Source organism: Fusarium redolens, assembly GCF_020744475.1.
Source record: "Fusarium redolens strain MPI-CAGE-AT-0023 chromosome Unknown BKA55scaffold_1, whole genome shotgun sequence".
NCBI lineage: Eukaryota > Fungi > Ascomycota > Sordariomycetes > Hypocreales > Nectriaceae > Fusarium > Fusarium redolens.
This window is the reverse complement of record NW_025763664.1, coordinates 5,826,415-5,841,472: the sequence shown is the minus strand read 5'-3', so window position 1 is coordinate 5,841,472 and position 15,058 is coordinate 5,826,415. Positions and strand designations below refer to the sequence as shown.

The 15,058-nt window shown below is 49.2% G+C and overlaps 6 protein-coding genes across 6 annotated transcripts; 3 read left to right on the top strand and 3 right to left on the bottom strand.

Moving 5' to 3' along the window:
• Nucleotides 1-358: 358 nt before the first annotated feature.
• Nucleotides 359-1,492, top strand: BKA55DRAFT_533402 (uncharacterized protein; the record flags this gene model as incomplete). The annotated part of the gene is made up of 3 exons (XM_046189458.1): nt 359-379; nt 432-1,408; nt 1,486-1,492. 3 exons carry the CDS (start codon nt 359-361, stop codon nt 1,490-1,492), a joined length of 1,005 nt encoding a protein of 334 aa, XP_046057587.1.
• Nucleotides 1,493-2,773: 1,281 nt separating this feature from the next.
• Nucleotides 2,774-3,820, top strand: BKA55DRAFT_533401 (WLM domain-containing protein; the record flags this gene model as incomplete). The annotated part of the gene is made up of 1 exon (XM_046189457.1): nt 2,774-3,820. The coding sequence occupies one exon, from the start codon at nt 2,774-2,776 to the stop codon at nt 3,818-3,820; it is 1,047 nt and encodes a 348-aa protein (XP_046057586.1).
• Nucleotides 3,821-3,925: 105 nt separating this feature from the next.
• On the bottom strand, nt 3,926-5,172 carry BKA55DRAFT_495975 (carbon-nitrogen hydrolase; the record flags this gene model as incomplete). Its single annotated transcript, XM_046186331.1, has 2 exons — nt 3,926-4,627; nt 4,684-5,172. The coding sequence occupies 2 exons, from the start codon at nt 5,170-5,172 to the stop codon at nt 3,926-3,928; spliced, it is 1,191 nt and encodes a 396-aa protein (XP_046057585.1).
• A 763-nt stretch (nt 5,173-5,935) lies between these two features.
• Nucleotides 5,936-8,257, bottom strand: BKA55DRAFT_533399 (Mre11 DNA-binding presumed domain-containing protein; the record flags this gene model as incomplete). The annotated part of the gene is made up of 4 exons (XM_046189456.1): nt 5,936-6,873; nt 6,921-8,013; nt 8,062-8,189; nt 8,242-8,257. The coding sequence occupies 4 exons, from the start codon at nt 8,255-8,257 to the stop codon at nt 5,936-5,938; spliced, it is 2,175 nt and encodes a 724-aa protein (XP_046057584.1).
• A 1,268-nt stretch (nt 8,258-9,525) lies between these two features.
• BKA55DRAFT_552792 (uncharacterized protein) lies at nt 9,526-11,710 on the top strand. Its single transcript, XM_046191466.1, has one exon. It carries the CDS (start codon nt 9,792-9,794, stop codon nt 11,424-11,426), a length of 1,635 nt encoding a protein of 544 aa, XP_046057583.1. The 5' UTR covers nt 9,526-9,791; the 3' UTR covers nt 11,427-11,710.
• Nucleotides 11,711-12,155: 445 nt separating this feature from the next.
• Nucleotides 12,156-13,987, bottom strand: BKA55DRAFT_589177 (amino acid permease/ SLC12A domain-containing protein; the record flags this gene model as incomplete). Its single annotated transcript, XM_046194900.1, has 3 exons — nt 12,156-13,194; nt 13,243-13,536; nt 13,587-13,987. The coding sequence occupies 3 exons, from the start codon at nt 13,985-13,987 to the stop codon at nt 12,156-12,158; spliced, it is 1,734 nt and encodes a 577-aa protein (XP_046057582.1).
• Nucleotides 13,988-15,058: the final 1,071 nt, after the last annotated feature.

Below are 15,058 nucleotides of genomic sequence, written 5' to 3'. Positions count from 1 at the left end.
TACCCTCCCACCCCATTACGCCAAGCTGAGGGGAGGGGGGTAACGTCATAAGGCCAGGATTGGAATGCCATTTTTTACGTCACCTTGACCTGTCACGTAGAAATTCGGTTCCAATCCCCTTACAACGATAGAAACCGGTTCTTCAAGGGTTCGAGGTCGGCATACAATGACAATTATTGCGTCAGTCAAGCATCTTCAACAGGTTTCGGACTCGACACGTATTAATCTCAAAAACCATGCTTGGAACTTTAGTGTAGAAAAACTTCAACTTAACTATTACCTGCCAGCAAGCAAATAAACCTTTGTTTTTTTGAAACCCATTGTTCATTCAGCGCAGTAAATACCAACATATCCAACCATGTCTTCTCCATCTCAGCAAGTAAGTTACACTGTGAGTTTGTGTCATCTGATCCGGAATTAAATTCCTTTAGGACTCGCAGAAGCGAGACGAATCTCAGGCTCCTCAGTCTCCAGGCCAAGGCCAGGAGAACCAGCAAGAGCAGGGTAATGACAGCAACCCTTTCAACCAGAATCAGAACGAGGGCCAGCAAGAGGAGCAGAACCAGAACCAGGGCCAGGGACAAGAGGCTCAACAGCAAGGTCAAGAGTCTGAGTCCAAGCCTGAAGATGCTAAGGACGAATCTAAGCCCGATACCGAGAACGCAAAGGCTGAGACACCTGGCGACAAGGAGGAGAAGCCTGAGCAACCTGACCAGGCCAAGCCCGACCAGCCCAAGGCTGAAGAGTCAAAGCCCGATGAGTCCAAGCCAGAGGACTCGAAGCCTGAAGAGGCCAAGGCAGACGACAAGAAGCCCGAGGAAGTAAAGAAAGAGGAGGACGACGCCGACTCCAAGCCAAAGCAAGCAAAGACCGAGGCCCAAAAGACCGCCAAAGAGGCCAAGCCCAAGAAGAAGCGCCAGCCCGTCAAGGAAGAAAGCGAGGACGAGGACGACTCTGAAGACGACGACGACGACTTTGACTCTGAAGATGATTCCGAAGAAGACTCCGAGGAAGATTCCGAAGACGACGAGTCAGAGTCTGAGTCCGAAGAAGAGAACGAGCCTGCTACACCTCCTCAACAAGCCGAGCCAGGACGCAAGGGCGGAAGACGAGGAAACACAAAGGCCGGTGATGTAAGACGCCGACGCCCTGCATGGCTCGACGAAGAATCTGACGATGAGGGCCGCAAACAGCTTTCGAAACAAGACGAGCAGAACCAACAGATGCAGCAGAAGCGTCAACAGCAGCAAATGCAACAGCAGCAGCAACAACAACAGCAACAGGTGCAGCAGCAGCAGCAAGGAGGCGGCGGTAAGAGCGACGCCCTCAGCTTGCATCTCGAGCTTAACCTTGAGATCGAAATCGAGCTCAAGGCTAGAATCCACGGTGATCTCACACTGGCACTACTGTAAGTTTTCCCTTCTCCCCCCATGCTGCGGACCCTTTTCGTCTTTTGTCCGCCTTTCTCATCTGACAAGTGCATAGCCAATAGTGACATGTAATTTTGCAGGGAAGGAGCATAAGTATAAAAAAACTCTCAAGAAATGCTATTATTAATTCGGCGACGACGAACGACGAACGATGTTTTCTCACGTCTTATATTTAGCGGCGTTTTGGGGCATGAAGTTAACGGCTTCGTTCATTTTTGTTATATGTAAAGTAGGATAAAGAGTTGAAATTGGGTTTGTTTTGTTACATGTTTCTCAGATTTATGTGATAACGTGACACTTGCGGGTGAGGACATGATCTGTAAACCATTGGCATAGTGTAGTGTAGTTGATAGTGTAGTCGGTAATAGTCCATGTCTCGGTTATAAGCTACAAGCTAAAGCTTTGGTCCATTTTAGATCGATCGTGATAAGATCTCAACGGTTTTTTGTCGATAGTGTCGTTGCAAGCGGGAGATCTACCGAAGCGATGATGTCGATGAGGCTGAGGTTGGTGATGAGGCTCGGCTCTAAGTTTTGTGGTCTGTGACACACGGGAACGGGAGGGATCGATTCATTCTTTTGGGTCGGGTCGTGCTTTTGAAGCGAACCAACGGATCTCGTGATGGAGTTATAAGATCGTCGTTATCATATGGTGACACTCGTACGAGAGGTTATCTCGGGGCCGGGTGATTTAGGGTAACTGACTGACGTGATTTGTTAACGATCTTGAGATGCGAATGCGGACTCAGTGATCTAATGAAATACGGTGTTCGATTGAGTGATTTTATTGGTCTTTGTTACACATTGGCATCAGAATGACTACAGTGGTAGAGTGTTGTGTTGCGCAGCAGAATCTGAGAGACATTTCCATTCATTACCAATTGAGGCATCCCACAATCAATGCAACGAGAGCTGTCGCCACATTTAATCTCTCTCTAATTCTTTGATAAACTCAATTCTAACTATTTTTGACCCGGACTTATCGGTACACGCCAAGAATTCCATCCTCATTATTTCCGATCTTGTAATCATCACTGTAAATTCTCCAGTGCCTTAGGTATGCTTAGAGGTGGCGCCCAGGCAGTGCAAGTGACGTATTACAAAGCAGACGCCGAAAGTCCCCGAACACGATAGCATCACTCAATCTACACGACACCAAGAATCTTGCTTACCAACTCAACACATATAAATAAATATCTCCCCATATCATCTTATCTTTTACCATCACGTCATTCTACATTATATCGCAAACGCAAACTCAAACTCACACTTAGCTACTTCTTTTCTACAACCGTGACAATAACGTCTCCAACTCATCCATCGCCACTTCGCTGCTGCACAAACATGGCAGACTCTCCCATGTCCGACAGCGAGCAGTCCTGGCTCACACTTTCAATCACACACCGAAAAGTTACATACGAACTATCTTTCCCCGAAGATGCGACGATTACAGACCTTTTCAACGAGATCGAAGCGAGCCTCGATATTCCCGTCGCAAACCAAAAGATCATCGCCCCAAAGACTCCCCTCCTCAAAGCGCCCTTTAAGAACCCCGATATGCCCCTTCTCGACCTCAAGGGCAAACATTTGACGCTAATGGGCTCTGGCGCTGCAGAGATTCAACAGGTGCAGGATATGGCTGAGCGTGTCGCAAAGCGCAATGCTGCGAGGATGGCGCAGAGGAGCAAAGCACGACATGCGACGACAACGCGCCGAAACCCACAAGACTCGCAATATACATTTCTTCAGGTCCGACCACTCCAAGGCCTTCCGAACCCAGACCGCAGTCAGAAACTTTTGCTGCGTTTGAAGGAAGACCCTGGTATTCGCGCTGCCATGACGAAGCACAACTTCACCGTTGGGCTCCTAACAGAGATGGAACCTCTTTCGCATACGCAAACAACACACGAGGGAACAAGTCGCATTCTGGGATTGAATCGTAACCAAGGCGAGGTCATTGAACTACGATTGCGAACAGATGCGCACGATGGATATCGCGATTACAAAACCATTCGCAAGACATTGTGCCACGAACTAGCGCATAATGTTCATGGTCCGCATGATAGAAACTTCTGGGACTTGTGTCATCAAATTGAGCGAGAAGTTGACGCAGCGGATTGGAAATCAGGCGGGCACACGATCGGTGAAACATCGCGATACACTGTCTCTGGACGTGATGAGGAAGAAGAGGATTATCCTGAGGACTTTGGTGGTTGGACGGGTGGTGAATTTGTGCTGGGAGGGGTTAAAAACAATTCAACTGCTGGGATGAGTAGACGAGAAGTTCTTGCGCAAGCAGCACTTGAAAGGCAGAGAAAAGAGGTCGATTCCGAGCGGAAGGTTCTGGAGGAGCAAAGACAAAGAACACCACCAGGTGATGAATCCAAGTAATGACATTTCAGAAAGCGAGGCGTAGGAATACCCATAGAAGGCATAGCATAAACAGGCGTTAGCATTACAATCTGATACACCATTTACATACATATATTCTCTGCTTCAGTAAGGAAGAGGATCCAAGTTCAAACCCTCAACACTAAATTTGAAAGCATCGTTTCGCGAATAACTCCCCGCAGCATCAAGATCAAGACGACCCCTGATACAATCACGGAAATCAACATCCGCAAAGATCAAACCATCTGGATCCTCCCACTGCGGTCCAGCAATAACATCTCCAAACGGTGAAACAATCGACGATCCGCCACGAGATAGAAACTCAACTTTTCCAGAAGAAACAGCGCTCCTCGCAGGAGGAGGTTGAGGCCACGTACCGTCATCATCACATCCCAAAACAATCTCATTCCCATCCTCATCAAAAACAGACTTACGTCTTCTTCGACTCGGCGATTTGGGCAGCGCAATCTCAAATCCTTCCTCCGTCATACAAGATCCACGACGCTGTCTTACTCCGTTTGTTCCAGAGGTGGTAGTCTTGGGAATGCACATGTTGCTGCTGACGACGAAACAGCGGCCTTCAACGCCGACTGTTCGCATGAGGCCGAGCCATGCATCGCGGTTATCGGCTGTGGGTGCGAGGTAAAGGTTGATGTTTTGGGCGTAGAGACTTTGGCGTAGGAGGGGCATGTAGTTCTCCCAGCAGATTGCGGCGGCGAGATTGATGCGTATGCCGCGGATGGTGGTTGTTACGGCGCGGAGGGTGCTGGGTGAGCCTTGAGCCCAGATGAGGCGTTCAGAGCCAGTCTGCAAATGTTAGTTCACCTCATATCATAATAGAGTAGGGGAGGGAGTGGTCTTACAGGAAGGACTTTACGGCGCTTTCCAAGCATACCGCCCTTGGGACAAACATAAACAACAGAGCAATACAAACTGCCACCAGCTTTCTCAATACATCCCACTACAATAAAAACACCCGTATCCTTCGCAATGCGCTCCAACTCCTCCCGCGAGCCATCACCACGAACTTCATCCTCCTCACCAAGCTGTCTCTTCACCCACTTGACCCCGGCACCACCACCAGCAGGTCCAACGGTATCACCGAGATCAATGGCAGAATCAAAATAACGAGCGAATTCATCGCGACCTTCTGCGCTGCGATTACCGATTTCACAGCCAAAGGAACTACCGCGGGGATAGCCGCCGATGAAGGCTTCGGGGAGGAGGAGGATATCGATGTGGGATGAGGATGCGCGCTGGGCGAGGGTGTCGATGAGGGCGATGGTAGAAGCAGTGGAGGATTGGGTGCCTGGGGAGGCGGTTCCAAGACGAATATGACCAGCTGCAGCCATTTTGATCACTTAATGAACATAAACACAGACACAGAAAGATACAGTTGGAGTTGGGGTAGAGGAGTGGTTATATAGATCAGGTGAGTATGGCATGCTTAGCAACGAGCGGGGCAACTAATCAAGCCAGCCATTTCTACACAGTATTAAATGTTTCAGTGTTTACCTAGCGGATGCCTCGGCGCCTCTTTTCGTTTCCAAGGCAAGATAAAACAGTCAGAGTTCATTGAAAGCTGAGTGAGAAGTTGGGAGCTAGACCATCTTAGAAGCTACCCCGCATAGACATGGAGATATGCGGCCCGCTGCGGCATCATGACTTCGGGCTTCGGGTCCGAAGTGGGAGGCGATGTCGGATGAGATATGATACAAGATATGACTCGAATGCAATGAATAGAAGTTGCTGTATGGATCTAATTGATAATGGAATCAGAACTTGGTTGAGTCTCAAGCTTCAATGTCGGCGAGACCAGTGACTAAGTTACTCTTAATGGGGATGAGCACCATTGTGGGAGACATTGGTCAATCAATAGCGATATACACTTGGACCTTGGACCGAGACTTTGTAAATGCCATCGAGGTGAAGATCGTCGTCTTGAAAGACGGTTGTCGCCCGGTGGGTATCGCAGGCCTTGTAGTTCTCATGATAACCACTTCGTAGAATAGGGATGGCAAGTTTAGTGTGCTGTAACTGTGACAGTTTGCTCAATTCATCATAATTCTTTATACTTTTCTCTTACATCCTCAGGGTATTCTTACACACACACCACTATCTCCTCCTCGTACTTCGTGTCGTCGTAGGCGCCGGCTCAAACGCATCATCATCCGAAATCTCATCATCACTAATCTCAACAGCCTTACTCTGCGTACCGCTCTTCTGCGACTGTGAAAAGTTCAGCTTTGTCTGTCGTGCATTCTTACCCGCTCCCCGAGTCGTCGTCGTCTTGGCGGTGCTCTTCGCTGCGGTTCGTCGTGTCTTTGGGGGAGGAGGTGCGGGCTCTTCTTCTGATTCCATGACCACATCTTCTTCCTCTTCCTCACTGTCTTCAAAAGCCTTGCGGCCTCGTCCCTTTGCGGGGGCCTTTTTGGCTGGTGCAGCTTTTGTGGCGCGTGTTGCTCGTTTGGCTGCTGGTTTCTTGGCGGGGGCAGGGAGCGGCTCATCTTCGTCCATCAAGTCCATGTCATCGTCTTGTTGTGTCGCCTTGGCTCGTCCACGTGCAGTCTTGCGTGCTGGCGCAGGCGCAGGTTCAGATGCGCGTAAAGAGGTTTCGGCCTGTTGTTCATCCTCATATGTCCAGGCATCTGGCTCGTTTTCCCAGCTACCATCAAAGTCACTGTCCCAGGTCGCTGGCTTTGGCTTGAGAACTCGCTTTCTCTCCGCTCGTGCTGTCTGCATGCCGCTAGCTTGCTGCTGCTCGATTCTAGTTCGATATATGTCCATGGCACTGTTGAGATCTTCGTCATCTGACTCCAAGCCCAGCATGGATCGAACTTGACCTGTTAGATGCTCTGAAACAAATAGCTCCATCGCGTGCTTGTCATCCTTTGTCACGAATTGAGCAACAGCATCACCAAACGGTCCTTGAGGAAGGACCTTGAGTGATTGCGCTGACAGAAAGTCTTGCACCAGATTCTCAACCTTGACCATGTCATCAGCACCATCGAGTGCCTCAAGAGCTTCTGTTGGGTTCGCAGCATTTGCCTTGCCTTGGCCTTGTTAGTAAAATCTCTAGCCGATAGCAATATTGACTTACGCTGTGACGTCTTTTTGCGGTAAAAGTAGACAACATCATTCGTGTTGGCCACCTTACCAACAAATCGATTTGAGAACCTCTGGGGATTTTCAACCTCAAACTGACCACCTTCCGTGGCTGTGTACTCCACCTTCAGACGAATGAGTGGAAGAGGCCGTTCTTCTAGAGCCTCTTCATCCGTCTGAATGGCCTCCCAATCCGCATTGGCTTCCTCAATCATCTCCTCAACTACCTCCATCAGTCTTCGAGTGACTTCCTGACGGTTGTCCTTCTTCTTGTCAAGTCCTTTGAAGCGCTTGTCTTGCGAAAGGATGACTTCACGTGTGACAAAGGGACGCACACTCTTGAGAGGAAGCTTGTCGACCTTGAAGTCTTTGCCAGTTACGCTTACAATAGCAACGTGCTTCTGAACCGCCTCACCGGGCACCAGTGAAGTTGCGACAGATGAACCAGGCTGCATGACGTGAAATCCTGTTTCTGGGTTCTGTGAAGGATCGATCAAACACTCGTGCTCGTGACCCCAGACTACAAGGTCCAACCAGTCAGGTAACACATTCTCAGGGAGGTAGGATGTGGCTGTATGGGCATGGTGATTCTGGTGAACAGCCAACAAGTTGAACCAGTCAGTCATCTGGGTTTCAGGTCGAAACCATTTGACTTTATGATCTCGGAAAGTACGGAACATGCGCTCATCTCGAACGTTACTCAACCCAAACAGGGCAAGCTTTGTAAGGCCCTTCTGTAGCAGAATCGGCTTGGCCTCGATGTTGTCTGCCTCGGGGACACGACCGTAGTAGTTGAGCAGTCCGCTTGCCTGCAGAAGATCAAGCGAACAGAAGTTACCTTCACCAGAAGGATCGTCGTGATTGCCGTGGATCGAAAAGACGGGGATGGAAATGTTGATATCGGGATCTTCGTAGTTGACATGGGTGAAAGCACCTTCAAAGACAGATGCAGCATCGGAGAGAAATTCGAGAGGACAAGGTTTCATGCCCAAGCAGTTTTGTCGGAGTGTACGCATGACTTGGTAAAGGGACTTTCGGGAGGGTTTGTTGTCATGAAAGAGATCGCCAGCGAGAAGAACCATATCGACCTATGCATGTTAGAAGCCATGATCAATACCAAGGGCGATAGGCCGCACATCTTCAGTTCGGGCAAGGTTCAAAATTTCATCGAAAGTTCTCCAACTATCATCCTTACGAATCGGGTCTCGCTCTTCATAACCGACATGATTATCGGTCGCAACGAGGATACGAATGGTATCCGCCTCTACGGTCGTTAGTAAGAGGAGTAGTAATACCAGAGTGTAATAGATACATACCGGTGAACTCGGGCATCTTGTACAGCTTGCAATTTGTGTGACACAATCGAGCTGTGACGTGTGGTCTAATTAGGTATGGATGAAGGTGCTTTACGCGGGCTGTTTCAGTGAGACGCGAGCAGTAGCTCAGGAAGGTGACGCGCCCCAATGCGAGGTCACGTGCACCTCAGCTTGGCACCTCCACGGCCTAACAATGGCCCTGATCAAAAAAAGTGATTGCTCATCTTTTCCAAGCTGTCAAAACAATAACGAGTCTTCCAGAAAAGCAACGAAGGGGGGGCTCTAAACTTTGACGCCAGCCGTTGAATGGCAGCGGGATCTTGCAGCAGGTGTCAGTGATTGATTACGTGGTTGAAAGCTTAACAAGACTATTTGATTAAACATCAGACCACATTTCGACCCATATTCTCAGCGCTAAACAAGGCTCTCGGTCTCGTTCCGCACTAAGAAACCCGCTGTTGCACGCGTTCCTGAAGTTTCCCACAGGCGATGTCACCATTGCACGTTTATGCATGGAGAAACGACGTTGGCAATGGGTCTGGGTCACTGTAACACTGTGTTTCTGCACCTCGATACGCGAATCAAACCTCCACTTTCATGTCCCTATAACATGAGGGATATTGATAGGATGAAGTACGAAATGCACGGTTGTTAATTGAAAAAGCTTGGCTGATCAAGAATGAGGCCATTATCATCAGCGGGATGTGGAGATTTGGTCCACTTGCTGCGCTGCGTGCTTTGGCGACCTGAGACTTGCGATCTCGACCTTGTAGAGTTGATCCCAACAACGTGGCACAGCATCTCTCCTTTCGTTTCTTTTTCTTCGTAGTAGTATTCACAATGCAAGGGGATATCGATATGTATTTGCTTTTTATATGTTTCAGTCTTCGGTGGCTGTTTATTTCTCTCACATTAATTCTCCTTCTCTTTTCATCTTCTCAACTTCTTGACACAGACCATGCTCTGCCCCGACCAACATCATCAGATGCTTCATTTGGCTTCTCCCGTATGCCCGAAACTACTACCTTCCTGGTCGACTCACATACAGTAAGACGAAAAAAAGAGCTCAAACCACCGTTACTTGTCATGATCCTAGCTGTTCAATCCCTGGAAAACATGCAGCTCACGGACCCTTGGGTGCTGGATGAGTGATTGCGACACAAGATACGATTGGCTTGACTTTAGCTTCGATCCTTTATGAGTCCCAATTGCGATTTAGTAATTCAGCAGCTCCAGGGCTGGTCCTTGACGACACCATCGTAAGATCCAATATACCTTGTTGATGCTCCCGCGATCACACCTCCGCTTTGAATATCCGCATCTAAGCAACCAACTCCTATTCCAATCACTCGACCCCTTCTCCGCTCGAAGGGGGGGAGTACTTATCTACATACGTTGTTCATGATTCATGTTTCAAGGCCTCTGCTGTTCATATATCACTGTCCAACTTTCGCTGTTCAAATCCTTCTTGTCCAGCTTGTACAGCACCATCCCTACACTCGCCTTATACCCACGTCCCTGGACTTACAGCCTAATCATCATATCATACCATGCATCTCGTTGCCAGGATGGACCGGGATGTCTTCCACGGGGGGAATATCTGGTCTCCCAGCCCAATCTTCCAGACCGAGATTCCTTTCTTTTGGCGGAAACGACGGCAGCTTTCCATTGGCGATCTTCCCGTCGAGATCTTTACCGCCATATGTCGCAATCTCTGTGTGCATTGCCAGCATGCACATGTTGTCGATCTCCCGCCAGATGAGATCGACCACGCCATTGAGGCTCAGCAGGCATTATCTCGCTTGAGCCGCACGTGTCGACGTTTTCGAAATACGGCTCAACCTATCTTGTATCATTGTTATCACTCTGGACGACAGTCGAATTCTTCGAGTAGCCCTGAGTGGTGGGGTGATACTGATGCAAGGAGACGCGAGGTTGAGACTCTTGAGGGGTTTCTCCGTACTCTTCTTGAGAGACCTGACTTGGCTAAGCATGTTCGTGCTTTGGCGTTCTTTGCGTTGAGAGAAGTGACTGCTCGTCACATCTCTAAAGAAACGCAAGCTCTATTTCGACAGGCTGGTGAGCGCGCTGGTTTTCGTGCTCTACCATCATATGAACATGTTGATTCAAAGTGGTTGCAAGAAGCTTCGATTATGGCTGCGCCCTTTGTAGAGCAATTGCTTGTTTACCGATCGTCACAGGAAGGGCTACAGTATATAAGAGACTCCCCCTTCTACTTACCAAATCTCAAGTATTTGGTGTTACCAGGCCAGGGCAAGAATCCTGACGAATGCTGCCACATTCAACAGATGCAGGATGTCCTAGCAAAAGCACAGAACCTGGAAGTGCTGGCAGCTAGCGATGCAGACTGCGGGACGGACATCCCCCTTCGCGAACGTTTCCGCTCAGAACCATGGGACACTGCCCTTGCAAGTCTCCGTCGTCTATCACTTCACGGCTTAGATCCCGATAATCTCGCCAAGATCCTCCGTCGAAGTCCAGTCCTCGAAGATCTTGAATACTTCTGCGACATGGACAAATACACCGTTCTCCAACATCACCACCTCACCCCCGTTAGTCAATCGTTACGACGCTTATGCTACACCAGCACAACATGGGAGCATACATCCGGCGGCGCACAAGATATCATCGAACAAGTATCCATGTTTCTCCGCTGGGACTCTTCACTCCGCGGCGACGCCAGCTTTGTCGATTTTCCACGTCTTGAAATCCTTGAGATAGAGCAACTTCTTCTTTACGGTCCTGTCTTCGATGATGAAGAAGAGCGAAAACAAAGATTCGAAGCGATGAAGGATATTGGACCTGAGATCTTTATGGCGAGTCTCCCTTCTTCATTACAGATTCTTCATATAGGAATGGTGTTGGCTTGGCCGGAGATGCACCGCGACTTACTTGGTATGGCGAAGAAGGTATACCGGTTTCAGAACTTGAGCGTCGTTGCTGTAGATCCTTATGAAGCGCCGCCAAAAGAACAGATCAAAGAACTTGACGATGCATTTGCATCGAAGGGAATCATCTTCCGAATAGGCCAGACGACTCAAGTTCCATTTGGGAGGGGTATGTTGGGTGTAAGACCAGGACATCCAGAGAGATCGAGTGAAAGAGATCTCAAGTTTCCGCTAAATCATAGGAATCCGTCATATCTGGACTTTTTGGACTTTTAGATAATAAATAGTATCTATGAGTAAAGCACATGCAATGAGATTACTCGGTGAAATTACCTTGCGGATGAATGTGATGGCCTGATGTTGCTCTCTCATGATGCGATTTCGGTTCGTCTAACACATATATGATGCTATTATCTTCTCTTCGGCGACGAAGTTAGCATGTGCTTCGAGTAACGATAAGCTGCCCAGGCATTCTCTAGGGACACATGTGAGGTTGAGCTATCCAAGGTGTCACGTACATGTGACAAGGACTATGACTCTCGGGGAGGTTTACTCATAACATTGACATGCGTCAAGACTCATCATAAAAGACCTGAAAATGCGACTCAAAGATTGCCATCTGTTGCTTCAAGCCCTACCTATCGAGATCCCCGCCTCTGGAGCTCTAGGGGACCATAGTCTACTACTAAGTTGCCTGTGTATGTTTTAACAGGCATATTGATGGTGTCTATAGCTCTGTACACCTTACGGACTTCGAACTCCTATGGGGTGATCTCCTATTGAAGTAGTTCAAGGCCTGAGTTCCGTTGACTTGAGTGAAATGACTGCAAGGAAATAGCATAATTGTCGATTGCTTCAGCACAGGGTGGAAGTGAAGTTTTATTCGGGAGACATGGTTCATGAATTGTTGAATGTGGAAGATAGATATTGATCTTGACTACATACGCTCATTACCCGCGAACGGGCATCTTCATATACACAATAAACATCCGATAACGGACGCATTTAGAACAACCAAGAGACGAAGGTCTTGTAGAACCAACCTCCACGGTTAGGACCCTCAGCCTCACGCTTAGCGGCCTGAGCAGCCAAGAACTCCTCCTCCTCACGATCGATAACATCCTTGCCAGTGTAGAAGTCGGCCTCATGGGGCTTGATTCCGCGGGACTTGGTGACGAACTTGTGGCCAAAGATGAGGATCAGGTATACGGGAATACCGAGGTAACCAGTGATGAAAGTCTTGTACTTCTCACCACCAAAGATCTTGCCAGTCTCCTGATCCCTGACGAAAACGTCGTAGTTCTTGGTGAGGGCGATGAGAATGCACATGGAGAGAGCAGCGATGGATCCCCACATGCCGAAGGGTGCGACATAGGGAAGAGCTTCGTTGGCGAGACCCTGGGCCTTCTTGGCGCGGCACCACCAGATGTGAGTTGTGAGGATAGAAATCCAGGACATGAGACCGAAGATGGTGGTGAGGTTGACGAAGTAACCGAAAACCTTGGTAGAGTCATCGGCAACGTTCATGAAGGCCAGGAGACAGAAAGAAGCAGACATGGCGAGGGCGTAGATGGGAACACCGTGCTTGTCAGTCTTCTTGAAGATAGCAGGCGCAGAACCGTCAGAAGCAAGACCGTAGAGGGTACGGCTAGCAATGTACAGATCAGAGTTGGAGGCGGAGAAGACGAAGACGCAGATACAAGCGTTGACGATGTGAGGGAGGACCTTGACACCGGCGATATCGGCAGCGACGACGAAGGGAGAGGCAGAAGCACCGGTCTTGGCCTTATTGGCAAAGGCAAGCTCCTCAGAGTTGTAGGGGACGATCATTCCGACGAGCAGGACGGAGAGACAGTAGAAGAAGAGGATTCGGTAGAAGGTCAGCTTGATGGCGCGGGGGACCGTCTTGCGGGGGTTCTGGGCCTCAGCGACTGTTACACCGACGAGCTCAGTTCCGAGGTAGGCAAAGGTAGCGTTGACCATGCAGGACCAGAAGCCGAGGAATCGTCCAGCGTCACCAGTCATGATATAAGGCTTGAAGGCGCTGTTCTTGTTAGCGAAGTTTAGTGAGATAGGGAGTTGGGGAACATACCCAGGGTTGCTCCAGTATCGGAAACCCTTTCGGTCATGGTCAGGACCACCGCCAAGAGCGAGAACCAGAGAGAAGAGGATGATTCCAATGATAACGATGACCTTGAATGACGAAAGCCAGAACTCGAGTTCACCGAAGAATCGAATGCCGAAATAGTTGATGACGCAGATGGTGACTAAAAAGATGGCGATAAAGACACCTGGATTGACGGTATCTCGATCAACCCAATATTGAATGACCAACGCAGCAGCAGTGAGTTGATTAGGCGTGACGATGATGTATTTGAACCAATAACTGAGAGAAAAGTTAGCTCGCGTGACTTGTACAGCTTCAGAAACACTCACGTCCAACCAAGCGCAAAACCAAGCGAAGGATCACAGAATCGAGAAGCATAACCAGTGAAACCAGCAGACATGGGAAGCCAAGCAGCCATCTCACCCAGAGCAGCCATGACGAGAAAGACGACGAAACCAACGAGCGTATAACAGATGAAGACAGAACCAGGACCAGCTTGAGCCAAAGCCTTGCCAGTGCCGACGATAAGACCAGTACCGATCGCACCACCGATGGCAATCATGGTGATGTGACGGGCTTTCAGACCGCGGTGCAGCGACGTCTCAGCGCTGGTCTCGAGACCGCGAATATGGCGATCTTCACCGACGCCGAGGTCTTTGGTGGGAGCTGCAGAGGCATCGTAGCCGAGATCCGTCTTCTCGACGTCGTTTCCCCTTTCGACGCCGCTCATTTTGATGATTGGTTTGGGCAAGATGTGGGATAAAGAGCCAAGCTGCCAAGTGTAAAAGGCCAAGCTGCCAGAGAGAACCAAGCTTTGGGGATCTTAGAGCCAAGGACCTTGGCGATATAGTGTGTTAGATTCCCCAACGTTGCACGAAAGATGGAGGGACAAGAAGAGAAGAAAAGAGAGGGACGAGCACAGCTATATACCGAATACGTCTCACTCTCCTCTGATTAACCACACACGACAGTCAGCCTGCTATCAATTTTATCATTGTCGAAATGCCAAGACGACCATGCTCAAAATGGCAGCCCATGTAATGCTCTGGATGGAACCCTAGACGGACAGAGAGTCAGACACCATACGCACGCCCGTCTGTGAAGATCAATCACGTAACGGGAGTGTTTGTCTGTGTGGGAACTGGGAACTGGGGGTGCTTTAGTGTTGGCTTTAATTCCCAAGATCATCGGTCCAACAGTTCTCAATGGGGTCAGATCCTATCTCTGCATGTAACATTGTGGCGAGTTGGTGTGTAGTGAGTGAGTGCCTCGCCTCAGTTGTGCATTTGTACTGTAATTCTCTGCAGCTGTTGCACAGCACTGAATCTAGAATTTGGGACATTCATCAGCTGTAAGTTACTCGGGCGCAGGGCAGATTTGCAGGCTTTTTGGGCCGTTGGTTTTGTCTCATCGCTATAGTTACGCCAATCTCCAACTAGCAAAGATCGGCCCGGCACTTGATTATGGCGCCGAGGTTGAAGGGAGAGAACAAGGAGAGGAAAACAGCGCAGGCCAAGGCTCACCTGTAGTTTCTAGAAGCTCGGGAAGAGATAAGCTTTGGCACTTTGCTCCGAGGCCTGATCCTGTATGACATCCCCAATGGCTGCCTGTGTACGTCCTAGTGAAGTGTTACAGTGAGGATCTTGTTATGAGATTCCTATTGTATCCACTGCTATCAAACTAAGCCACTCCCCTTAAGGAAGGTCAATAAAGTTCTCGTGTGCTCTCTCGTCGAGATAGGCTCTTCTTCTTCATTCCTCCAAACCCCCGGTCTTACTGCGGTCTTGGCTCCAGTGTTTAT